Genomic DNA, 27,688 nt, shown 5'->3' on the forward strand with positions numbered 1-27,688 from the left:
GGCTCACAGGAGCCATCAAGTAACGGGACCGGAGAAATGAGGAAGAGGAGAAAGAGCAAGGACTCATGAGGTTGTGGTCTTTGAGTGGCTTGCCCCTGGGCTGAATGGGGGATGCTGTTGCCATGGAGACAGAGCCCTATCCTGTCCCCTTAGAGATGAGCTCGAGCAGGTGCGGGGCGAACCCACAAAAGCAAGTGCCTGATTAGTAAAGCAGTAAGGCTTTCAGTGGTTACAAACACTGCAGTGCTCACATAATGAGCCCTCAGTACTCAAGGCAAGGTAGTTAGAGAGAGCTTGCATCAGGGAATAATTATATAAATGGCACAAGGAAGGAAGCTTTTTCAAGATTTAGCGAGTAATCCATTAACAAACTCCCTGTTAAAGAGTTTTGAAAGTTTTGCTGTGTAATGAACAAAATATCAAACTAGTAATTCTATTGTATACTTTCCAGAGAGACCATAATAATTTACAGTCTAGTGTTGAGTTTTACAATTTTGATTTAATTTAAAACAAGTAAAAAAGAGTCTGCCTGTAAGGGGAGACTTTTTTTACTTATGTCTAATTTAGTTCCCCTCGATTTGAGACAGTTTAAAACAGACAATATGTTGAAATATAGAAGATAACAATATCACTTGATTTAAGGCAACTAGGCCTGCCACATAGTTAATCGCGATTAATCACACATTTTTTAATCTGTTTTTTATCATGGGAGTGGGCAAATATGCTTGCTTTATGCAAATGTATGTATATATTTACTATTGGAAATCAATTAACGACACAAAACCATGATAAATATTGTCCAGAAACCCTCACAGGTACTGCATTTAGCATAAACAAATATGCTCAAATCACAACATGGCAAACTGTCAGTGTGTCAGTGTGCTGACTTGACTATGACTTGTCCAAAACTGCATATGATTATCATAAAGTGGGCATGTCTGTAAAGGGGAGACTCGTGGGTACCCATAGAACCCATTTACATCTACATATCTTGAGGTCAGAGGTAAAGGGACCCCTTTGAAAATGGCTAGTTTTTCTTCGTCAAAGTTTAGTTAGTTAGTTGAATTTGCCCCCTTTGCCACAAGTTAGTATGACATGGTTGGTACCACTGGATTCCTAAGGTTTTCTAGTTTCATATGATGCCAGTTTCTTCACTCCACAGTAATTAAATTTCTGCTGAGCTTCATATATTTTGCACTGCATGTATTATCATTTCCCAAGGCTATGCAGCTGTGAATACAACCACTGAGTACAGTATTTAAATAAACATATACAGTACCTGAACAGTGCTGTTGCCTATAAGGGTGGATCTCTTGACACGTCGCATTAATCCCGTCGCCTCCCCGAGTAACATGGCCACCCGGCGCTCCATGTTGGCTTGGAAGGTCCTCTCACCCACTTTCTGGTCCAGCACACCCAGGAGCACTATGTACGCAGACAACAAGAAAAATCATTCACAGTATCAGCACAAAGGGTCTCAAATTTAAGTAGCTGTTAGCAGATTTTCACCATGCCAAGAACTGAAACCATGATACCTGTTCTAACCCAGGAGGAGCGAAGCAACTGGCTGGTGTTCAACTCTGGATAATGGAAAGCTGTTGGAAAAAAGTATAAAACGATGTTTAAGCAGAGTAAAGTTTAACCTGAGTTTATTGTTGGTGATCAGAATCAGAAAACACATGGAGAGACAACCCTGTGGTACTCACGCTCAGCAATCTGCAGTACAGGAAAGCCCATGTAGTAGCTGAATTCCACCATTGTGAGCTTCATCAGAGCATTGCTGACCTCTGACCCCACCAGATAGCCCCTTGAACCGCGCACAGTGAAGGTCATGTCCACCGGTTGCCTCACTAGCCGTTGTTCCTGATATTTAGGAGCAGCCATGGTGATGTTTAAAATCTAAAACACAAGTTAGACAGAGACGTACCGTTCAGGGGACGGATGATTACACAACAGAACGTACAAAACATTTTCCAATCTGATGTCGTTGATGTAGTTTCTGGGAAAACTTGTTTGTCTCTGCAAGAGTTGCAATGAAATTCCCAATCTGAAAATCATTGGCTTCAGTGATCGGAAAGTAGAACACAACATTGGGCAGTGTGGCCTGGGGCACAGTGTGCTAGTCGCTTATAAAACATTTCCATGCGGCAAAAAAAAAAGATTTAATACTTACATTTATTCCAACTAAACTAAAAGACAATAATACAGGCATCAGTGTTATAGGATTACACAAAACTCTACTGAAGCCAACTAACCATAGAGCCAAATAAGCTCTTTATTAACAAACAGTAAGCTTCTGTAATACTCAGCAACTAGAGCATGAACTCCTTCAAGTATCCAAGTGGGGTCTTGTTCATGAGTGATGGTCAGATGGAAAATGAGGTGGAAAGGAGGATTTGTGTGGGTTGTCATAGTAAGGAAAGAAAGAGCTGAGATTAAAGGTGTCTCAAACCTTGCCCTTGGTCTTAACATCAGCGTAGAGACCGAAAGACTAAGATTGTGGATACAGCTGGCAAAAATGAGCTTCCTTTATGGGGTGTCTGTGTTCACAGGGTGCTCCGACAACCAAAAGAAGATTGTAGTAGATTAGCCTCTCTTTTGTGTTGGAAGGAGCTAACTGAGGTGCTCTGGGCATCTTATCAGGATGAGATCCAACAGTAAGAACTGGAGAACACGGATGACGTCTGGGCTACTATGCGGCTTACCATGCTGATATCGCCACCCAGACCTAATGAAGTATGGAAAATGGATGGACAGGTAGGTTGAGCATGAATCTGAATTTGTTAAACCAAACTAGTAACTTTAGAGTTGTTCCGATAGTAGTGTCGGAAATGTGTGCGATACTGCACAAAGTTCGGTATTGGGTATCGATGAGTATGTCGATCCGATACCATACCATAATTTATTAACCCAGAAAAAATCAACTTGTTTAACCGGAAATCAATTCTTCTTCGCTGCTCCAAAACAGTAGCCTTCACTGTGCTGTTGCCCTGGATGTATCATGGCTGCCACTGGAAACTACTGTCCACTATCCATACATGGTCAGTAGCAAACAGCTGTTAAATATTGCTATTAATACTACTGCTAGTAATAATAATAATAATAATAATAACAATAATAAGAAGAACTATATATGTTTTAAACACGCTGGTATCGGAATCAGTATCGAGAAGGAAAAAATGGTATTGGAACATCTCTAGTAATTTAGATTTTACAGCAGTGATCTTAATAAACTAGATTTCTCTGGCTCGCCAGGCCACCGGTTCTGCCAAACTTCATTTCCTGGAATCCAAAAGTCTCAACAATTGTGATTAAACAGAACAGTCTCTGCTTGCAAAGCAATAACCCAAACAAAGTCAGCCTACGCTGCAGCAATCACAGTCATCCACTGGTGAAGTGACTGGAGGCGACTGGAGGTCAGCTCAGTCAGCAAATGAGCAACACATCTTACACAAATAGCATAAAGATCCAACTTTCTTTGTGTGACAAAAAACAAAACCTTTTCCTTTTTTCAGACAGACAGATGATGTAATATGTTTAGTAAAGCTATAGCTTCCACTGGATGTAAGCAGTTGAGGCAGCCGAGGGCTATTATTCAGAAGGCTCAAGATTATCGCCACTGGGTCATTCAGCATTGAGATGCAAGGCCACAATGAAACACATCCTGATGAAAACATCTCAGCTTAAATGCAACCGCGAGGCTACTCATGCTTCCCTGCCTTCTGGTTCCACTCACATGCACTGTGAAGTTGGTTGACTCCTTCGAGCGCCGACGCACTTCAGCAAAGGCCATGGTCAAACCTTTCTCAATGCTCTCGCTGAAGTTGCAGAACCGCACATCTATGTGACTGGGAACAAACTGCAGCACTGCACGGAGTGAAGACAAGGAGAGATTTAGATTGAGTTTAAAAAACTAAAAGGTTATCACAAACAATTAAAATCTTGACGGCTTGTTAAAAGATAATTTACCTGTGTGGACTTGATATTTATGGTCTGGTGTTGTCCAGTTGGGAGACACAGACAGGAAGCGGCGCCCAGACCTTCGTAGAGCATTGATGACAGATATGGCTGTGTACACGACCGGACCAGACACCACCCGAAAGACAAACTTTGGTGGGGGGTCCACAACCTTCAGAGACAAAGCAGGAATATATGACATAGACAAATAACTCATTAGACTCATTCATTCACAGTTAAACGACTTGTGTTAAATAAGCCGCTGGTGTTTTTGAGAGGTCATTGTGGTCTTGTCTTGTGGATCTTGATGTGACTACTCTTGTGGTTTATCACAAAGCCACTGATAAAATGCTCAGGAAGTGGTCTGGCCTTCATGGTTCATCTGCACCACTGTGTTCTCACACACATACACATACACACACACAGAATAGGGTGACTAGATACCAACAAACCAAATATGGGACAAAGAGTTTGTTTGAGTGGGATAATGTGTGACACATTACCAATGCTGAGAGGTAGTCGTAATTGTTGATATAGTGTCTATCTAACTTTAAAAAAAATTAACATTTATATTCATGCCCCTTAGCTCGTACTGTGTTGCTAAACGTCGTATCTCCCCCCAAATGAAATTGAAAAATACTTTTTTGGAAAAAAATCTCTGCAAGTCGTCTTCCACCGGCTTCACACAGTTATAAGTAGTTTCCCAGTCTTCTAAATCTGCACAGCTTGTGACTTTGGGGCGACTCGCAAATTTCCCCGTTGGCCGTAGCATAGCAAAGACGGTGACAGGTTAAACCTTCACTTGACCCACATCAAACACAGCCCCGTGATGACAGCCTTCCATGCTTTCTTCACAGCCACTGGATAAAAGCCAGATTTTGGAAAATGTCTGTCTGTCATATTTTGACATTATCAGCTTTAAAAGAAATGGGGAAAATATGATTTTGGGCTACTGTGGTTATATATATATGTAATTTATTGTTGTTAAATTGCTGCTAGACCATCCCGATAATATACAGTAGGTGCTTGCGGGAGAGTAAACAGTCCGCAGTGAAAATTATGTTTTTGAAAGGCTAAATGCCAACAAATATGGACTGAAGCAGAATATTTCATTCGATAAAAATGTGTTGTGAATTTTGGAAATTATTACATCTATCTTTTTTCAATACATTTTGACTTTTTGTCTTTTTTTGGACTTTTGGACTGAGGCAATTACAGAGATGGACTGAGCGCCGCGTCGCGCGCTATGTGTGTGTGTTTGAGAGAGAGGCGGGAAGAGAAGGTGAAAGGTTATGAATGAAGCTTCGAACTATTCGGTGCAGCCCTACTATTACATACATATTTTCTTTTTATTACTTTCAGCTGAGCACGTTGTCTTGCTCATCTCCGTAGCATCGTCTGTTTTTCTTTTTGTCCCTGTCAAATATCTGTCCATTCTGTAAACCCAGAGACTCTATGTGTCTGAATGAACACCATTGCAATAGCCAATTTGTTTACTATTCCACCGTGAAAAAGATTCCCATATCAAAACATTGATTCTGCATCACATTATTAGAACCACTGTTCTAATAGGATCTCTTTGAAATCAAAATGTGCTTCTGTTGCCATTGCACGTCCTTCTTAATTGCCAAACATCTTGCATGGTATCACCTTCAAATTAATAGAATATCTTAACCCTTGTTGAGATAAATTTACCTGCAGCTCCACAGACTTGTTGAATTCCCCTTTCAGTATGTCTCTCACTTGAGATTTGGCATATCCAACAGTGGCCCCGGAAGAAAAACCTTTAGAAGAAAGCATAAGCATGGTGTATTTAAAATTCAAAATACAGTTTTCTGTCACAATTTGCATACATTTCATACATGTGGATTACATAAAAATGTTATAATTTAACAAAAAGCATAATCAAATGTCAAACATACCAATTTTTACTAAATAAGTAGGCCTGTCAAGGCTGCAGAGGTACGGTCTTGATGTTGGTGCTGTAGCCGTGGTCCGTCCACTGGTGGTAGAGATGATGTTGACACTAGTTGAGGCTTCAGTGGTGGCAGTAGTTCTAGTTGTGGCTTGATGATAAGTAGTGGTGGCAGCTTTGGTTGTGGGTACTGCAGAGACGGTATTAGCTTCACTGCTAGTTGGGATCAAGGTCATTGTGGCTGGGATGTCAACTCCATCTTCAGTCACCCCCTGATCACCCAACACAGCTGGAGGGACCAAAGAGACGTTAGATGTGGGCTCAGTTGAAACTAAAGTGAGAGTTTGTTCAGTTGTGAAAGTAGAGTCTTGGGGAGTTAATTCTGTTGTACCAGCCGTAGTGTTGGCAGCAGGTTCAGTGGGAACAGGGGAGAAGGCTGTGGATGCAGTTAAAACAGGAGTGGTGTGTACGGTACTTGATGGGACTGACTCTGTGACAAACCAATGGACATCTGTCAGAGAGGAGGACGACATCGCATCATCTGGCAGCAAAGGCGTGGCACTGGGTAGCATAGCTTCTGTTACCACAGTGCTGTCCAGGCCAAAAGTTAGAGTATGTGAAGACCAATCTGTGGTGGACACCTGACCACCCCAGATAGAAGAAGAGGGATCAAAAAAGTGTGTTGGGACTATGGAAGGATCCAGAAAAGGCTCAGAGGCACTGACCAGCTGAGGACTCTCCTCTGTGGTTACTACTGGGGTTGATTCATCTTGAAGCTCAAACCCTGACATATCACTGGAGGACTCATCCTCAGTCAACTTAGTATCGTTGGTGAAGCTGCTTGTGGGCGTGAGGTCTGTAGCACTGATGGACACCATGGTCACGTTCCCTCTGTGTTCAGCTCCAGTGTCTGAACTGTTGTTCTCCTTGGTCAACTGAGTGGTGTAATACTCCAAGCTGTTCATGTCCGGTAAGAGAACATCTGTCGGTTGGATTGTGAAAGTATCGGGCCAATCTATGTCTGATGTGTCGGGTATATCGCTGTTAGCTGTGGGAGTAGGGTCCAGTGTATAGTGAACTGTGGAGGACAAAGCTGCTGTCGTGAAGCTGGGAGAAGGTGAGACCTGAAGAGGATGCAAGGACGAAGGGGATATCCCAACTCTGGAAGGGAAGGATGTGTCATAGGTTTCGGTGTAGTCCTCCATATCGTACGAGTCAGAGGGCACCTTGGTGACCATAGAATAGTCCTCTCCGTCTGCATTTAAGAAGGACATTGTCTCCAAGTAGTCCCCAGACCCCCAGTCCAATTCCATGGTGTTGGTGGGGTAGAAGTCCTCTGGAGAGACCTCGGTGGGTTCAGATGAAGGTGATGTAAGGTCGGGGGCGATGAAAGGCACATTGTAGCCAGGGGCCAGAATCTCATCTGGGTTGGGTAGCATGTTTATGTCACGTGCTGGTTTGTTCTCCTCCAAGGGGGCACTGCTGGGGCTCAGCTGGTTCACATCCTGGATTTTACTATACGATTCATCTGCCATGGGGTCAGTGAAAGCCAGTTTAGGGGGCTCAAGAGGCTGAGCAGGAAATGAGGTCATGATTGACACAGTTTGCTCTGATGCACCATCCTGCTGCGTGTCGAAAGTTTTCTGCTCAGAATGAAGACCTAGCTGAGGTGTTGTTGACCCTGTAAAAGCAGAGGGGCTTAATGATGTTACGGATATATTTGACTGAGATCTTGTAGGAGTTGGAGAGAGAGAGGAAGATTGCTTGGCAGACTTTGTCCTGGCCAGCTTCCAGTCCACGAAGAGTTTAGCTGGTACCTCTAATTGTGGACTAGACCCCAATACAGGTTCGGAGGGGCTTAATGGTGGAGGGGAAAGAGGATGTGGCCCTTCTGCAAGGAGGTCACTTGCTGTGAAGGATTTGGAGTTTTCCGAAGCAACACGTCCCCACTGAAAACGCGTGATGCCGGCAGTCCTAACTTCAGGGTTTGGTTCAGAAATGGATGGCAGGGCACCACGTGAGTCCGGGCTCTCAAAGGCAGTATAATATGAGGCTGGTAAGGCTGATGGTTTGAACCCTGTCGAACTTGGAACATGTCCGGGAAATCCCATGGGGTGGTGTGTGGAGACCAACGGAGACTCATCTGCAGAGGAGCAAAGAGAATGCTGCAGTTTAGTATTGAATGAAAGAAAGATTCATGACTGACTTCAAACAAAGTCAATTACAGGGATGAGGGCTAGACTCACTGTGATTAAAACGCTGCTTCTATTAATCATTCACACACTCAAATGGATTTCTTTTAATCACCTATATGGGGACCACAACTTGATTATTACTGAAAGTGAGTTTAAATATCTCTTTTCTCCACAATATCTGCATGTAAATGATTAAGAAAAGTAGTTGCTTTACACACATGAATACCTGTCAATGTGTTATCTGATATCAGCCTTAAGATTCAATCAATTAATCGATTAATTGTCAACAATTCAATTAATCGCCAGCTACTTTGATAATTGATTAATTGGTTTGAGTATTTTTTAAGCAAAAAACAAACTCCAAATTCTTTGATTCCAGCCTCTTAAATGTGAATATATCCTGGTTTCGTTCCTCCACTATGACAGCAAACTGAATATCTTTGAGTTGTGGACAAAACAAGACGATTGAGGACGTCACCATGCGCTTAGGGAAACACTGATCAACATTTTTCACCATTTTCAGACATATTATAGACCAAACAACTAATCGATTAATCGATAAAATAATCAACAGATTAATTGACAATGAAAATGATCGTTAGTTGCAGTCCTACTGTAATATCATCACTTTTAGCAGAAATAGTGTGCCCAAATTGTTCAACAGAAAGGCAGGATGAGACTAAACATGGCTTTGCATGGTAGACAGGCAGGCACCACAGTGTAAGCTATGTTTTATAACTGGACGTGAACAACAATGGCATTATATCAATGGGATGGCTTTAGTTTGAAAAAACTGTGTTAAGCTCCCTGGGGACTTGAATGACCAAAATGAACATTGATCTGTGAGGAAATAACAAAAAGAGTACTGGACCTGCTCACAAGGACGTTTTAAAGGATTACCATTCATCATGAAATGAGTCACTCCAACACTGGAGCAGAGGTCACAGAGTGATAAATATACTGTATAGTACAGTAAGAGACGTCATTGAATGTGTAGGAGGAACCCGTGATGGGTTTAGGGTGTTATATATAACCTTGGCCTATACTGTATGTAGATAAAATCAATACTATATTGACAGCTGATTCATAAACAGCAACTATTGATACAAAGTGAAATTTGAGATCTATGAAATAGTGAGGTTGGTTTACCAGAAAACACTAGTTATTCAGCCAGCTCATTTTGCCATAAATCACAGTACCTGCAACGTGTAAAAAGTTGACAGCTGACATTTACAGCTTCACTTTGTGCCTGTTGAAAAATCATTAGGCCTCTAGTCATATGTCTAACCATTGGCTAAAGTGGCTACAAAATGGAACCATTAATCCTGAGGAAAATGTCAATAAGATGAGGGAGTTAAGGAAATACTCACAGGCTAAAACACTGCCATGATAAAAAGACGTTGCTAGGTAAGGGTGGAGGATCGATACAGCATAGCACAGCAATATTTTGCATTGCAATATTGTATCGATACACAGACGTCAATTATCAGTCTTATACAGTATAAACTATTAATATTGCCAACACAATGTAGACTCTAATACAAACAGGTTTGTCAGGTGCATGATGCAACATTTATGTTTTTATGACAGTGTTGGTCCGTCTGTCTGCTTGACTGACAATGCCATTTGGCACCAATAAAAATGCTTGAAGTGAGATGAACAGAGTTAAAACTGTATCTTATTAGATTAAACAGTTGTTGACAAACATAAATTACATAATTTGCAGTTGAAAAGAGGCAATGAATCGCAATATATCACAAAATATCTTATCTCAATACTAAGCATTTGCAAAATGTTTAAAATCGCAATAGGATCGTATCGTGACTTAAAGCTGCAGTAGGCAGAATATTTTTGGCATCATTGGGCAAAAATTCCATAATAACCTTTCAGCATATTGTAATTCAAGTGTTCTGAGAGATAACTAGACTTCTGCTCCTCCTCATGGCTCTGTTTTCAGGCTTTAAAAAATCTAGCCCGTGACGGGAGACTTTGACCAATCACAGGTCATTTCAGAGAGAAAGCGTTCCTGTTGGCTGTGCTCCAGCTGGTGCGCGGTGCTTGGTGTTTCTTCAACTGATCTCAACATGGCTGCCGGGTCACAAACTTTCTCATTTAACAGCTAAACAGTACACTACAAGATGTTTCTGAGAACATTTGAGGTGAGAAATAGTCATTACAGTAACAGAATATTGATTCATATTCGATCAGCGCTGCCTAGTTTGACCGTTTGATGGAAGTTTGCGAGTGATTGAAAGCCGGCTCTCATAGACGGCAGACTCCAGATCAGCTCCGATTGGTTGTTTTCCGGTCCGTGAAATCTTGCAGATGCCATGAGGAGCACTGGAGGACACATAGGCACATGATTTTTGTTCAGATTACCTGTCTCATGCACTTTCAGGATATAGTGACCGTTTTATAAAAATAACTTTTTTTAATCATATTTGCTCCATTTCTACCCACTGCAGCTTCGAGTATCATGATAATATCTTATCATGGGGCCTCTGGTGATTCCCACCCCTAATGCTAAGCTACAATGTGGAATCATAATAACAGTTGACAATGACGGTTTTCCTTACGTCCAGTTTTGAACTAAAGGAATATTGTTTATGCTGACATGTATGCACTGGCCATATGTTCCAAAACGAACGAGTGGTCGTTCTGGCTCAGCACCTCGATGACCTGAGCTTTTTAGCGATGCGCTCTAAGGAGAAAATCTCCTATCCTTTTTTTGTGGTACCTGACCTTGGAGTAATGGATGGTGCAGCTTTCAGCTTATCAGGAAGGAACTCTACCTCTTGCACTCAACATTAAAATCCTTCAGGGTGACATTAGACCTGCCAAAATGTAGAAATGGCAAATGAGGCTTATGCAATACATTTCCGACTTAATTTGAGTGCCAAAGGCTCCATATTGCATAACACAGTGTGTCATGCATGATTTAATTTGGGAAGTGCCTTGATTACACTACATGGGTCTAACATATTTGAGGACGGCTACATGAGCTGAAGTGAAAGGAACAGAATAATTCTTAAATAACTCACGGTAATAGACTTTTTAACAGTTCCATGTAGCTTGTATAAGTTTGTCTCTTTTATATGCTTAAAGCTAGGGTTGGTAATCATCTTCAAAAAGATTTTTTGGTTAAATTTGTTGAAATTCTCTTTACATCCCGACAGCAATCAGTAAATCAAATGCTTTGTCAAAAAAAGAAGAACAAATACAGTATCTATGGCTGTCGCAGGACTGTAATAAACCCGTCCAATCATTTCATTTGGCACAAATGAAATGATTGGATGGCCTACCTGTCTGTCTACCTACCTGCCAGCCTGTATGCCTACACGACTGCACGTCACCGGAGTCTTCCACAAGCTGCGTGACAGCTGTGAGTACCAACAATAGCCATGTTCATTGTTTACGTTAATAACTATATGTTTACGTTCGCAATAATCATTTTGGGGGAGTGACTTTGGACTGTCAGTGGTGTTGCCTTGAAGACTTTCTCTCTAGATTTAGGGACTTTTTTTTGGAGCTAATGCTAGTAGCTACATTCATTAGAAAGGGTTGGCAACACTGGGTTCGGTTTTTCAGTTGGATCATTTTTTTAATCTGGCATACTCTTGCTAGTTTCTCAAGACTACCAACCCTAGCTTTAAATGTGTTTCATACAATAATATTCAAAACCCAAACAGAATTTTTAAGGTTCTGCTGAAAGATGCTATCTTATAATTGTTGGTTTGATAGATAATTGAAATGAACCATAATGTGTGCATAGAAAGTTTACATGCACAAACGGACCACATCAAGGTGAAAACACAACTATTCTGTTAAATAAGTCCAACGCAGACCGCATGTCTTAAATTTGTCCTTGAAAGTAGGTCTTGAACAGAGGAAGACTTTAAAGGCGCCATTAATGCCATTGCCAGAAGCAAGCCACCAACGGCCTCTACACAGTGACTAAGCAGCTGCTGGTAATGTTCTTTGTAGTGTTACAGAGGCTCTGCAGAATCATGCACACTTGAAAATAGCCACAGAATCAGCTGAGGGAGAGGATTATTTTTAACGCCGGGACCGCAGAACAGATCGCTTATAAAAAGCATCAACAAAAAAAAGAATATACTTTTGGAGCGTCATCTTCAATTCACTGCATCGCTTCATACAACAAGACTGCCTCTGGCTTGGCCCAGGAGAAAACTCCCAACTTAATTATAACCTACACTGGTACCTTAATTGAGTCAGCATGCTATTATAACGGAGCCCATTGGGAAGGAGAAAGCCAAGACTTTCTTCTCTGAAGGCCAGTCTGTGCTGCACATTCTCCCAAACTGCCACACAGCTCCTTGTCTGCTGTGCCAAGTGTTTGAACCTCCAGGGGTGTATCACGCAGCTGGGCAGATGCACACATGCACGCACACACACTCTTAGCTTACTCTGAGCAGACCAAATTATGTTCTTAATAGGAGGATCTAAGTTGCCTGCTAAATACAGGCTTTTTATTGATGGCCTGGTTTCTCAGTCTTGTGAGGAAGTTATGAATAATCACAAGAACAAAGCATGGAAAGGAAAAGCCACAGCATTTGGTAAAACAAAATGTAGAAAAAAATAGTTAATAAACTGGAATCATAACCTCTGTGTCAGTCCAAGCAAAGTATGGAACAAATAGTGAGTGGTCAATGTGAATGTGTGTGGGTATCTGTTCACAGAAAAACACAGATCAACTCTGCACTTGACTTTCCATTTAGCTGTAAATAAACAATAAAACATTTTAAGTGCTACCAAAGAACAGACAAAGGCTACACTTACGAGCTCTGTAGGAAACCATGTTTGTCTGAAGAACATGCTGATGTTTGCGGTCATACTGTGGTACATGACCCCAAAATGTCACCTCACCTCAGCACACCCTAGAGTGACAAGCTAATTCATTTATAGTCACATTTAGGACAATTACACATGCATGAATGGATGACATACATCTAGCCAATTAAGACAAAGACTGTTATTGGCAGGTGATTGACGACAACACTGATAATTGTGCTGATGATGACGATTGTGAAAATGATGATGAGTTAAGGACAAGGACAAAGGAACACAGACAGACAGAAAATAAACAGTAGAACCAAAAAGCAATGCTCTCTTTTACAGCTGCAAAGATTAATCTATTAGTTGTCAACTATTAAATTAATCGGCAACTATTTTGATAAGTAATGAGTAATTTTTTAAGAAATTAAAGTCATAATTCTCTAATTCTTCTTAAATGTGAATGTTTTCTGGTTTCCTTACTCCTCTATGAAAGTGAACTGAATATCTTTGAGTTGTGGACAAAACAAGACTTTTGAGGACGTCATCTGGGCTTTGGGAAACACTGATTGACATTCTTCACCATTTTCTTACATTTTATAGACCAACAACTAATCAAGAAAATAATCGTCAGATTAATAGACAATGAAAATAATCACGAGTTACAGCCCAACTCTCTTTGACAATGACGCAATGAATAATTGCTGTAGTTTAATCTCAGCTTCATGAGGTTTAAAATATAGTTATGATAGTAGAGAGGCAAAGTCACGCCCCTTCCGGTGGACCACCATGGACCTTATTTCGGAAAAAATATGAACAGTGTTTTGCACAAAACTGAATAATACTAAGACAAGCCTATGACAAACTGGGACTTTCTAGACTTGCAAAATTATGTTTTGAATTGAAAAACATATGTGTGATTCACGGCGCAATTCAAACTGGATCAAAAAACTATTTGTCTCTCGCCGTTGACTACCATATACAATTTTTCCGAAATAAGGTCCCAAGGGATCCACCGGAAGGGGAGAGACTTCGCCTCTATATTTTAACGAACAATGTTGTGTGAATGAATTATGATTGTAGAAATACCTGGCTGGTTATTCTCAATAATTAAGCAGGCATGTTCTTAATACTTGATGGCTAATCTTATGGTAATGACAGTGAAAACTCAGCACGACAGACAGCAGCCAGGCACAGAGCAAGTGAGACCGGACTGAACTGGGGCTAACATTACAGTAAGCAGAAACTGACAAAGGCCTTCAAGACTAAGCAGCGCTGCCACCTGTCCCCCGAAACACGAGTGTGTCACACTCGGCTGGCCGCTCATTGTTGGGCCTGTCCGTGAGACTCAGCAATGAGACTCCTGCAGAGAGACACCTTTAAATATCAGGTCACGAGACCATAAATGTCAAGTGTCCAGCTCACGCAAATGACAGTTTTTATTCTCTCTTCTTAATCTCATGCTCCCAGTCAGTCACCTTTTCTCTTTCTGGAATACGTGAATCATTTTCACAATAGATCCCCATTTCACTGCCAATAAAAACTCATTGAACAGGGAATGTTATTGCCTTAGCAGTCATTAAAAGTGAGAAATAAACTATATGTCTAGTTTATAAAGACTAGAAAAATAAAAGAAAGAAAAATATTATCCTGCTTCCTCACAAAAAAAAGTTACCCTACAATACTCTGCGTCATCTCCTCGTAAAAAAAATTAATGAAGAAAATATGGTACAGTCTCATTACTCTGACAACACTGAAGAATTAATGCAGTGAGATTTTCATTTATTCATTACATGTAAACTCCCAGGCTAATGAGATTCCATTTCTATTCATCAGGCCTTGATGTGTCTGTTAGCCTTGACTTAGTCTAATGAATAGCTGCCTTGTGCATGCACTGAACTAAATTTGCATTGGGCCAAACTGACAAGTTACTGAATTCTACAAGTCTCTAGTCATTTAACTCTGGGCCTTCTTAACAGGTACTTATTTTATTGTGTTATTACGACTATTAATGAATCAGTCACATAATGCACAGCATCGACTGGCAAGTAAGTGGAAGCATAGAGAGGAGAAGTCCCGCCCCTTTCGGTGGACCACCATGGGACCTTATTTTCGAACAAATATGTACGGTAGTCAACGGCAACGAGAAAAATAATCTTTTGATCCTGTTTGAATTGCGCCGTGAATCACCCATATGATTGTCAATTTAAAACATAATTTTGCAAGTCAAGAAAGTCTCAGTTTGTTGTAAAACTGTTTAAGTGTCAGACTGTGAAAATACGTGATTAGAAAGACAACACAAGTCGTGTAAGTGACGTCTCTCTCACTGAAAGATGATGCCTGTGTGTTTCGTACTAGCATATACCCACATGAGAAACGGGTCTCGCTCGTTCTTTAGCTTCCCGGCTGATAAAAAGACTATCGTGACTACCGTACATATTTTTTCAGAAATCAGGTCCCATGGGGGTCCACCGGAAGGGGCGGGACTTCGCCTCTCTGTTAGGTTGGTATCGTTTTTACCTTTGCTTTCTTTACAAGGTGTGGAGTATCTTTGTGCTGTAAATGTAGTAATACATTTCCATCTATAACAACGATTCAGTGAAAACCCATCTGTCCGTAAGGAGATGATGACACTAAAATAATGCCCTTCTTCAGCTTGGTTGGTTTGTTCTGCTTCTGTTTATAGATCTGGTTGCAGGCTTGGATCACTGCCAGCAATCATGTAAAAAGGATTCTGACAAGAGAGGGATTATTACTGCTGTTGGCTGATCTGATGTTCCTTTACAAAATCCTCCCCACAATAAAATAAAAAGAGATAGAACAGCGACGGTAGAGAGACTGTGCTGAAGGCAGACACTACTTCGGGCATTTGAAATAGCACTAACCCATTTACCCAGGATATATATTGGCTAAATCTGACGAGATCATATATTGGATCATCACATCTCTCCACTAAGCTATATATGTGTCTGACTGTTTAGAATAGCTCTACAGAGGCCCAGTGTGTCTGAATAAACCTGTTATTACACATGCAAATCAAGATGGCAGAAGAAACATCTTTTTTTCTATTTGTGCAGTTATTTTTACAAGTGACCCATTTTGTTTTACTTGCTTAATTTTACTTTGTTTTTGTTTAATTTAACCTTAAAGTTTGTTTCTTAAGGGCAGTCACAGTGGGGGGATTTTATTGTATAGCCTCCTCCAACAGTCAAATGAGTAAGAATATGTTTAGATTAGGGCTCTCAATCAATTAAAATATAATATAATCGCGATTAATCACATGATGGTTTATAGTTATTCACGATTAATCGCAAATTAATCAAACATTTTTTTATCTGTTCAAAATGTACCTTAAAGGGAGATTTGTCATGTATTTAATACTCTTATCAACATGGGAGTGGGTAAATATGCTTGCTTTATGCAAATTTATGTATATATTTATAATTGGAAATCAATTAACAACACAAAACAATGACAAATATTGTCCAGAAACCCTCACAGGTACTGCATTTAGCATAAAAAATATGCTCAAGTCATAACATGGCAAACTCAAGCCAAACAGGCAAAAACAGCTGTCAGTGTGCCAGTGTGCTGACTTGACTATAACTTGGCCAAAACTGCATGTGATTATCATAAAGTGGGCATGTCTGTAAAGATTGGGCTTTAAAATGGCAATCCAAATTTAGTGTAAGTTTGGAGCATTATTTAGCCTATTTTGCACCAAGCTGGTATGACATGGCTGGTACCAATGAATTCGGTTTTCTAGTTTCATCTGATACTATCTTCACTCTAGCTTTAAAACCTCCGATCGTATAGTGGCCGGCCGCCTGTTGAACTTCTAAGAGGTTAATTAAAATCGCAAGTTGCGTTAATACATTAAAGAAATCAGTGACGTGAAAACGAAATTGCGTTAACGTGTTATTATCGCGTTAACTTTGACAACCCTAGTTTAGATACATCTTGGGCAAGAAATTGTTTGCTTTGGCTATTGCATTTATTGCAGCACTGCTCAATCTGGTTTATATCTTATTCATTATCCAAACCATATTGCTTTGGGACCTTTTGAATAAAGTAAAATCTACAGAGTAAACTATAAAAACAGTGAATACTAAATATGGATACAATGCACAAGAATTCTACTTTATGCATAACTTGAATAAAGCCTGCAACAACGAACACAAACAGATGTAAATCCTCCAAGTAAGATAAAATGTGATTTTGGCTTTGCTGTCCTCTCATGACTACTGTACTGATCCCAAGGCTGAAAAAGAGTTAACCTGATAATGCCTGTCTGCAGACAGCACTTTGCTGATGTCTGGAATTGAATCATAGAAAATACTTTCCCCTGGTCTCCTTTACTCAACCAGACCACGTAGAAAAAGGGAACAAGGAAATAACCTAAACTGAAGCACTTGCAGAACATTAAAAAGACAACAAATGTGTTTCTGTCTTCATCTGCTTTAATGCAAGTGGCTGGTTGAAGCCTAAATATGATTTGCCTGGTGAATGGATGAGGATACTTCTTTTTTTAGTGGAAGAGACACTGCTTCCAAGCAAAAGGCAAGCTGTATGGATCTCAGTATTAATAGATTATACATGAACAGAGAAACATGATGTCCAACTGAATTGTTCAATAATGATTTTTGGGGCATTTTATAAGAAACAACCCACCTTTCACTACCAGAATAAGGTTTCTACAGCAGGCGAACTATAGGTATCAGCCAAGCAGCTGTGAAACACAGACGTGTGCTTGTGTGTGCACATGCACCCACCACACAGAATAATGCACACAAGCACACATACATTCCTATGTGTGTCGAGAAACCTGAGATACCAATTACAGAGCCCTCTAATGATATCATTTCCTATGTTTGCCAGACTCCTTATAGCAAAAAAAAAGTTATTTAATGGTTGTGTAATTTGAAAAAAAAAGAAGCTAGAGAAGAAAGGGTCTTTTGGTATTAATGTTAGCTAACTACAACCCCACACATGGTTCTGTTTTCAGCTAAGCCCCTTGCGTGACTGCCTCTTTTCAGTTGGCAGGAGCTGCGTATGCTGAGTGCAGTCAAACAATCAAGATATGGCTGTGTTGACATTTGGTTTATCGGGGAAGCTTTTAAGATGGGAAAGATCCGATTGTTTTTATCAGCGGAGTTCAATTAGATCAAGCTCTCTGGCAAAGCTCAAGCAGCCCCCCCACAGAAAAAAAAATTCATAAGGAGGTGCATTCATTATATACCTACACCAGTTGCTTTCTGGTACACTTTCTTGTCGAATTTAGCCTATATTAAACAATAAAACATTAAAGAACAGATTTAAATCAATAATGTGAATGTTATAAATATATTGTAATATATTCCTGCCCATGCCAATAGGCCAATAAAAGTAAAGTAAACTTTTTATAGTTGGAGGAGTCGCCAACATCTACCGTAAATTAATTTAGTGGTCTAATTTGGCCAAAAATGAGCATGAGAATGGAGACCTGACTGAGGTCATGCCTGCACCTCATCAAATATTCATGTGGCCGTTGTTTTGTTTTCCTGAGGGAACACTTCTTAAGATAAGAGAAAGGAGAGAGCAAAAAGAGGGGGAGCAGGATAAGGGGGAGGGAAGTAGTACAAGAGTACAATTGAGAAAGTGGAAGAGGTAACGGAGGAAAAAGGAATGAGGGGATCTGAGTTAAAGGCACATTTAGCTACAAAGGAAGCTGACTTTCCTGAACGTTTTCAGTGAGTCTCCAGGGATTTGTAGCATGCGGGCTCCTGTATGATATATTTAAGCACTTAAGTTCATAAAAGCTCCAGAGCAGACACACAAACTCACAGGAGTCTCCCTAGAATTCATGGCTATGATGGTATGACCAAGAGTGGATTTTGATGGTGCAATACCTATGTGTCATTCTTTTACAAAAGACCTGCACTATATGCATGCAGGGACAAACATACACACATACACACATACACACACACAGTTTGGGTACACTCCTTCACTTTCTGCAGTCCTGATTTTCTTCGAAAGACAGGAAGGCAAAGACTTGTAACCAGAGAGGCCCAGAGGACTGTGTCACTCAGCACCCTCCTCTACTTCTCCTCAATCCTCCCAGCGCAGGCCACTCTCAGGCTTTAGGTCCTGGGAGAACAAACACTGTCTGCTGGGTTAGGTTAAGCTCTCTCACATATATGTGAGCAGACAAAGTGAAATATCTGTGCAGGGCTATAAGCGAAATAGATTTCTAAGTAGTTGCTGTGATGTTGAAAGGTCCAAAAAAAAAAATGATTTAGCCCGGAGTAGCTCAAAAGAGGCCGGGCTGAACCGCACCATCTGCTCTGATAAATATATAAATAATCAGCTGCAGTTCATCAGAGCACATAGTGATTTGGGCACAATATGGCCTCAATGTTGCTCCCAACACAGACAGGCCGTTAGCACAAGAAACTGTAAGCACAGTCAGGACAATCTAGTCGTAATAAATAAAGTTTACTGTAGGCTTGTGTATCAACAACTGTTACCGAACAGATCACAGTCTGAGAGATATCGGAGTTCTCAGTTTTACAGCTGCAGACGCTCTCCGGTGCCTAAATAATGCTAAATGAGGTTGACTCGGTTAAAGGTAAAAGTTTAGATTTTTCCCTCAAATCTAAATAAATAGATATTTTATAAGACAATGAATATGTAACCAGAGAAAATGTAATGTTCGCCGTATCCTTTAAATGCTATGCCATGCAATATAAATGTATATTGATTAGCTTTACATGATCTGATCCATCATGTACAGCTAATCGATATTAAACAATAAATAACATACAGTACATTGACAAGCATCCTAAAACACTACCATTGGTTATTTCCACTTGTCTAATCGTTTTTAAGTGCAAAATGTTAAAGGTGACCATTATGCTTTTCTGCTTTTCCCCTTTCACTTAGTGTGTTATATAGTTTTTTGTGCATGTAAAAGGTCTGCAAAATTACAAAGCCCAAAATCCACGCCAAAGGGAGTTACTCTCCCCTGCAGAAACACTGCTCCTGAACTGCCTGAAATGCCTTGCTTGAAGTCCCGCCTTTTCTTCCGTAACGTGGTGATGTCACCAAGTAACACATTTGCATAATACCTGCCTTGCGGCTATTTTGGCACGCCCTCAAACAAAGGTAGTTAGAGCGGAGCTGGAGAAGAGCCCGAAGGGTTTGGTTCAGTTGACCAATCACAACAGATTGAGCCAGCTGACCAATTAGAGCAGACTGGGCTTTTCGGGAGGGCGGGGCAAGAGCTCAAACAGAGCATTTCAGACAGAGGAAGTGCTGCAACACAGCCGGTATGAGGAAATTAAAGTGTTTTTTGAACATTAAAGAATGTAAACATGTTCCAGTAGAAACCAAAAAAAAAAAGTATGCACCGGAAAATTAGCATAATAAGTTCACTTTAATTAAAAAAAAAAAAAATCGAAATACCATGGTTAAAGCAGTTAACAAATCATAACTTCAAACTTATTAATAATTAGTAATTATGTCTGACAAAAAACAAACAACCAAACAAATAAACACTGGTGAGTTGTTTCAGTCCTTGATTAGCCTACATAAAGATTGTTGTTCTACACAATATTCATGCTATGTTTTGACACTTGTAGGACGCAGAAACTGCAGTGGAAAATTGCCTTGGTAAAACACAAAAAAGGGTACACAAAATCACTAACAGATGTACATTCACGAGCCCCCATTCTGGTACCTTCACATCCCAACCTACCAGTATGATGCAGGTAATAGCGGGCAACTGGAAAAAATTAGGTAAATGAGACTACAGCCATCCTCACAATAGCTGACTGTATAATAACTTTGACGTGTGAATGTATCAGACAAGATAATTATGGACACTGATTATCAAGTGGAAGAATAACATTAAAAAGCTGTTTTAAGTCTGCTATCATTGACCCACCCTTGACCAACAGACCTAGCTTCCACTGCCCTCCACATAGCCAGACAATGGTGGGAGAGGCCAGTGAGTATAAAAGGCAGGGTCAGCCACCGAGCTGCTTTCCAAAAGATCTGTCTGGTCAAGCTGCAGGCCTGGTGAGAGCAAACGTACCCACTGTTTGACTTTTGATAGGTTCTTCTACCCATTGATCTGCAACTGGCTCCCAGCTCTAATGAATAATGAATGGCCATATTGTCATCCCACACAGATCACATTTCACATGGCAACGGACTGCACTGGTAATTAGCCAGGACTTTGCTGGCCTGCAGCTCGCTGTGTTGAACTTGCCAGCCACTGCAGTGCAGAGAGAGACTGTTGAAGCTAAAAATTGCAAGGGCACTTTATGGTATCATATATAAAGTTTCTAATTACATCCTATATGTTTGTAAAAGATCTTTCATTTTAGATCTAGGGTGTAGATGTGGAACTACTTTTTACACAGAAATTGAGCAGAAAGACCAAGAGAAGGAGGGAAGTAAGAAAGAGGGTTATTACTGTATGATGTCGGATCTGGAGGAACAATTATACGTAGGTCGCCTATTTGACCTAGAAACTATAAAGTGAGCTTTTCTCTCTTTCTGAGTCTGTAAGAGGAAAGCTGTATGACGGGTGATTTCACTGTTGAATCAGACCATGGAAACACAGCTGTCATCCAAAGCATGAATTAATTGAACTGTATAGCGATTGGTAAATATGATGAGCACTTCCTGTCATACAATAACTATTGTCCATTTTGGGGCAAGATGTTTACCATAACTAATTAGATTTTTAGCTGTGATATATAAGTAATGCAGTTTTATAAAACTGTAGTTTTGTGCAACGGGCAGAGGCAATCATGACCAAGATGAAACAGCGTTTAGTCCTACCTTAACTAACTTAGCTCTGATTCAACAGTCAAAAGAACAGGTCCGACTTCTTGCCAGTGTTTCCCTTCACATTTTGAGATATTGAATAAATATTTTACAGCCATATATAAAGCCATATTAGAACTTGATTTATTGAAATGAAGTAGGCTACCTAAAACGAAATAAGTTCTGTGTCTTAATATAAATAATTGGTAGCTGAAAGTAAAAGGCAAGATGCTTAAACATCAAAAGGACTGCATTTTTAAAGGAATAGGCAAAATTAAAACCAGAGCAGTGATAATTCTACCCCTGAATGTTTCAATCATAGACTGTATAAGAAGTGGGCGTAGTCACCGTGATATCACCCATTGGTTTGTGGACTGCCGTTTTGAAAGTGGTTATCCCGCATTTTCTGCAAGCATTGTTGTACAACTGTCATCGACACAAAAAAGATGACACGTGGGAAATACTTTTAAAAAAATTAAAGTAAATGTGCACTGAAACTTTGTGGTTTCTAGGTATAGAGTTGTTGGCATAAGGGTTGTTACAGCCCATCCTAGCTTCAGGAGAACCATCTCCATAGGAGGACTAAATGCAAACCATTCAGCTAATTGAATATGATGAGCAACTGCAAAATGGCAGAAACAGGAAGAAATATACTTACGATACGAAAATATCAAAACTTCCCAGTTATGCAATCTTTGTAAATTGTTTACAGTATGGCTTAATTGTATTTTTTTGTCTGACAAAATCTGAAATATGACAAATGCATTAGCAGTAAACTGAAGACAATGGGTAGCCCGCATTATTGGTCTTCGAATTAAAGTTGTGCATAGAGTTGTTCCTCGTAAGAATTTAAAATGTACTAATTCCTAATTTCCTGCACACGGCTTTCATCCTGGCATTTACTACATAATCCTATTAGGACGTAATATCATGAGTTTTTGGCTACTCTTATAACGTGTTCTTTTCACTGGGCAATGTGCAAGGGGAGGGGTGTGTGGATCATGTCACTATCTATAAAAGTGAGCCCGGGGAAAACACCCATCAAGTGGATGAATTTAGACCCTTTCTCTTTCCCTAATTACTGGAAAGTGGTTTAACTCTCAAGTCTGTGTACTCTAGGGATAGAGCCACTTCACCTCTTGTGAAAACCCAGAATCAAACATGTGAGTGTCTTCATTATGAATATCACAACTACAGTATCCAAGATCACGCCGCCATGACTTTGAAAATCAATTACTACAGACACAAACTTTGTTGTTTCACATTACATCCAGTATTAAACTAAAGGCAAAACAAACTGCAGGGTTATATATGTCATCTATGATGTAATTTCTTCGTATTAAGGGGATGACAAGCTTTAAATTGAAGATTTGGTAACAGTGGCCTGAAGGTTAAGACAGCGATGTTACGACTGGAAGATCGCTGGGTACATTGGCCTTGAGCAAGGCACATAATAAACCCAACTCCTCCAGTGCAGCTGCTCAGCGGCTCAAAAACAACACTGCTGTTATACTAAGCATCTCCGTGATGTGACTGTAACCATGTCAAGTATAGAAGAATTCGGCGGCCATCCGGCGGCCATGTCAGGCAGCCATGTCAGGCTAACGTTAGGCAGCTGGGAACTGCTCAGGTTCTTCCCGAACTCTTAGACATCATAGAAAACTGGACAATTTGCATTCAAACCCACACGAATTGTAGGGAGACGCCACCCCAGTAATGGCGACTCGTTTACTTCCTGTACATCCCCGGATACGTCTAATTGCTGAAAATAAGCATTCCTGCTCAGCAAACCTACCCAAAGACATTAAAGGTTAAATAAAAATAAAAATAGGATGGTTAAATTTGTAGGTAATTTGCTACAACCCTGCACTGGACCAGCGGTAAAGAGAACAGATAGATGGCTTAAGCTTCAGACTTCTATCTAATCCATGCCTCAGGACAAGAGAAACCAGAAACCAATCCATCAAGACAAAGTTCTTGATTACGCCTTAGTTGGATTGATCCTGGATGCCATTAACACATTTGACCAACACACACTAAACAGGTTTACGCATCATTCATGTTTACTTTGAATCTAGTGCAAGTTATGTAGCTATTCAGTTGGATTAAGTGATATACACCATAAAAATGCTGGGTTGTGTTACAATATGTGGACCTTACTGTTCCACAAATATTCACTATTTTTAATATTTGTTGATTTGCCACCTCTTATACTAAAATAAGAAACATGAATGGGTATCTTTGTCCTTCAAAATGGTCTCTATAGTTATTTTTGGTTTGCATATAATTATCACCTTACAAGTCCAACTTGAACTTGGTGTATATAACATGTCAATGCTGAAAAGCTAACTGAAACCTTGTACAAGATGCTATGTCGGTTATGTAACACAAGGTACAAATTAGTGGATCATGTTGTGTGAGTCAGCGAAAGGTTCTCTCTTACCTGCAACAGGTGAGTCAGCTGCGATCACCGTTACCAAAAACGTCATCCCCAGAAACACTGCATGCGGGCCACGGGCATGCATAAGAGCCTTGAGCATCACCACCAAACCCACAGAGGAGATTACACCTGCCATGGTATGGCGGGGGTTCGGTCAAGGCATTTCATCCAGTTGAGAAGAGAAGATTCATTCAGAAGAGATAATCGAGGTTTGGGTTATTCTGGGCTGCCTGGTTTGGACTCCTTCAGTTTAAGGCCCCTCCTTCCATAACACGTGCTCGCAATGAAGAATGGCTGTTGAAAACAAAGGAGCAACACTCAAACAAAGCAACCACATTTTCTCTTACTACTTGAGCATCTCTCATTATTAATCAGCCATTAACTGGAAACAACCACTGCTAAACTGAAGCGCACATAAGCACACAATCATTGGAAATACATTTTTCAGAGGAAAATTGCCATTTCTATTTTTCATTTTATTTTATAGTCATTGCCTATATTTTCCTTATTCTATGCACTGGGCCTTCCGTACAAAAAGCTGATGACACGTTAAATTTGGATTCTAAAATGATTAAGGCTGTCAAAGTTAACACAATAATAACGCGTTAATGCAAAATTGTTTTAACGCCACTAATTTTTTTAACGCAATTGATCTATCAGAGGTTGTAGCGAGCTCAGTTTTAAAGCTGGAGTGAAACTAGAAAAAACCTAAGGAATCCATTGGTACCAACCATGTCATACTAGCTTGTTGCGAAGGAGGTTAAACAATGCTCCAAACTTGCGCTAAATTTTGGTGAGGAAAAACTGTCATTGCCATTTTCAAAGGAGTCCCTTAACCTCTGACCTCAAGATATGTGAATGAAAATGGGTTTTATGGGTACCCACGAGTCTCCCCTTTACAGACATGCCCTCCTTATGATAATCACATGCAGTTTCGGGCAAGTCATAGTCAGGTCAGCACACTGACAGCTGTTGTTGCCTGTTGGGCTGCAGTTTGCCAGGTTATGATTTGAGCATATTTTTCATGTTAAATGCAGTACCTGTGAGGATTTCTGGACAATATACGTAATTGTTTTGTGTTGTTAATTGATTTCCAGTAATAAATATACTGTATAGCATAAAGCAAGTATATTTGCCCACACCCATGTTGATAAGAGTATTAAATACTTGACAAATCTCCCTTTATGGTACATTTTATACAGATAAAAAAAGTGCCATTTATTTTGCAATTAATTACGATTAATCATGGAAAATCATGCGATTAATCATGATTAAATATCTTAATTGATTGACCGCACAAAAAAAAATTATGTTTGTTATGGATTTGAAAAAGAAAAATTCACTCTCATAACTCAAACTATTTCTCTCTCAGACTCACACAACATATATGTTAAAATAAATAACTAAATTTGGGGGGTTGTTTTTGTATTGTAAAAGACACATTTCATGCACGTGGCCAAAAACAGGTCATTACAAGGTAACGTTAATAACATTAGTCAAATATCCCAAGCACAATATTATCCCATTAGATAAACGAAACATCCTCTACATAGACGGATGATGAATAAGGCAAAAAGAGGGGCACACAAACCAGCAGCACAGACTTCACAGACCCCTGGCTGCATGCTAGCTTCCAGTCGCTCTCTCATCATGACACAGTAGCTTACAGTCTCTAGTCCTATAGTCTCTAGTCCTATAGTCTCTAGTCCTATAGTCTCTAGTCCTATAGTCTCTAGTCCTACAGTCTCTAGTCCTATAGTCTCTAGTCCTACAGTCTCTAGTCCTACAGTCTCTAGTCCTATAGTCTCTAGTCCTACAGTCTCTAGTCCTACAGTCTCTAGTCCTACAGTCTCGTCTCCAGTCCTACAGTCTCCAGTCCTACAGTCCATAGTCCTACAGTCTCCAGTCTCTAGTCCTACAGTCTGTAGTCCCACAGCCTCTAGTCCTACTGTCTCTAGTCCTACAGTGTCTCTAGTCCTACAGTCTCTAGTCATACAGCCTCTAGTCCTACAGCCTCTAGTCCTACTGTCTCTAGTCCTACAGTGTCTCTAGTCCTACAGTCTCTAGTCCTACAGTGTCTCTAGTCCTACAGCCTCTAGTCCTACAGTCTCTAGTCCTATAGTGTCTCTAGTCCTACAGTCTCTAGTCCTACAGTCTCTAGTCAGTAGCCTACAGTCTCTAGTCCTACAGCCTCTAGTCTTACTGTCTCTAGTCAGTAGAGTCAGTAGCCTACAGTGTCTCTAGTCCTACAGCCTCTAGTCCTACAGCCTCTAGTCCTACAGTCTCTAGTCCTACAGCCTCTAGTCCTACAGTCTCTAGTCCTACAGCCTCTAGTCTTACTGTCTCTAGTCAGTAGAGTCAGTAGCCTACAGTGTCTCTAGTCCTACAGCCTCTAGTCCTACAGTCTCTAGTCAGTAGAGTCAGTAGCCTACAGTGTCTCTAGTCCTACAGCCTCTAGTCCTACAGCCTCTAGTCCTACAGTCTCTAGTCCTACAGCCTCTAGTCCTACAGTCTCTAGTCCTACAGTCTCTAGTCCTACAGCCTCTAGTCTTACTGTCTCTAGTCAGTAGAGTCAGTAGCCTACAGTGTCTCTAGTCCTACAGCCTCTAGTCCTACAGCCTCTAGTCCTACAGTCTCTAGTCCTACAGCCTCTAGTCTTACTGTCTCTAGTCAGTAGAGTCAGTAGCCTACAGTGTCTCTAGTCCTACAGCCTCTAGTCCTACAGTCTCTAGTCCTACAGTCTCTAGTCAGTAGAGTCAGTAGCCTACAGTGTCTCTAGTCCTACAGTCTCTAGTCCTACAGCCTCTAGTCCTACAGTCTCTAGTCCTACAGCCTCTAGTCTTACTGTCTCTAGTCAGTAGAGTCAGTAGCCTACAGTGTCTCTAGTCCTACAGCCTCTAGTCCTACAGTCTCCAGTCCTATAGTGTCTCTAGTCCTAAAACCTCTAGTCCTACAGTCTCTAGTCCTACAGTCTCTAGTCCTATAGTGTCTCTAGTCCTACAGCCTCTAGTCCTACAGTCTCTAGTCCTACAGTGTCTCTAGTCCTACAGCCTCTAGTCCTATAGTGTCTCTAGTCCTACAACCTCTAGTCCTACAGTCTCTAGTCAGTAGAGTCAGTAGCCTACAGTGTCTCTAGTCCTAAAACCTCTAGTCCTACAGTCTCTAGTCCTACAGTCTCTAGTCCTATAGTGTCTCTAGTCCTACAGCCTCTAGTCCTACAGTCTCTAGTCCTACAGTGTCTCTAGTCCTACAGCCTCTAGTCCTATAGTGTCTCTAGTCCTACAACCTCTAGTCCTACAGTCTCTAGTCAGTAGAGTCAGTAGCCTACAGTGTCTCTAGTCCTACATCCCGTCTCGTTACTTAGTCATAACGGTCATATGTCTCTTGGTGAGGCTGGACAGACAAAGCAGGTCACATCCCTCATCTGAGCGTAGCTACAGCAACATGCTACTAACAGGTTCGCTAGCAGACTTTGTATAAAGCTAGCTGTGAGTCTCTTCTCCTCCAGCCATTCCTGTCAGCCAGCTCAGCAGCTCAGCAGCTCTGAGCAGCTCAGAGCTGCTCAGAGCT

At 40.6% G+C, this 27,688-nt stretch overlaps 1 protein-coding gene and 1 long non-coding RNA gene across 7 annotated transcripts in view; one reads left to right on the forward strand and one right to left on the reverse strand.

Moving 5' to 3' along the window:
- The window catches only part of si:ch211-1e14.1 (UPF0606 protein KIAA1549), a 54,683-nt gene that overhangs the window by 26,777 nt on the left and 218 nt on the right, over positions 1 to 27,688 (reverse strand). For 5 of the 6 annotated variants that reach the window (XM_037767097.1, XM_037767098.1, XM_037767100.1 and 2 more), the window contains exons 2-9: positions 24,122 to 24,412; positions 5,880 to 8,015; positions 5,653 to 5,741; positions 3,970 to 4,129; positions 3,737 to 3,867; positions 1,707 to 1,899; positions 1,536 to 1,595; positions 1,280 to 1,425 (exon numbers count right to left, since the gene is read on the reverse strand). In XM_037767097.1, coding sequence (XP_037623025.1) covers positions 1,280 to 1,425; positions 1,536 to 1,595; positions 1,707 to 1,899; positions 3,737 to 3,867; positions 3,970 to 4,129; positions 5,653 to 5,741; positions 5,880 to 8,015; positions 24,122 to 24,254 — 3,048 coding nt within the window. In that variant the 5' untranslated portion in view covers positions 24,255 to 24,412. Of the gene's footprint in view, positions 1 to 1,279; positions 1,426 to 1,535; positions 1,596 to 1,706; positions 1,900 to 3,736; positions 3,868 to 3,969; positions 4,130 to 5,652; positions 5,742 to 5,879; positions 8,016 to 24,121; positions 24,413 to 27,688 lie in introns of those variants that run through there. The other variant, XM_037767096.1, reaches the window with a different exon arrangement.
- Positions 15,033 to 15,897, forward strand: LOC119486758. Its single transcript, XR_005206583.1, has 2 exons — positions 15,033 to 15,364; positions 15,548 to 15,897. It is a non-coding gene; the product is annotated as an uncharacterized LOC119486758 (long non-coding RNA).

This window comes from Sebastes umbrosus, chromosome 4, assembly GCF_015220745.1.
Source record: "Sebastes umbrosus isolate fSebUmb1 chromosome 4, fSebUmb1.pri, whole genome shotgun sequence".
Classification (NCBI taxonomy): Eukaryota; Metazoa; Chordata; class Actinopteri; order Perciformes; family Sebastidae; genus Sebastes; species Sebastes umbrosus.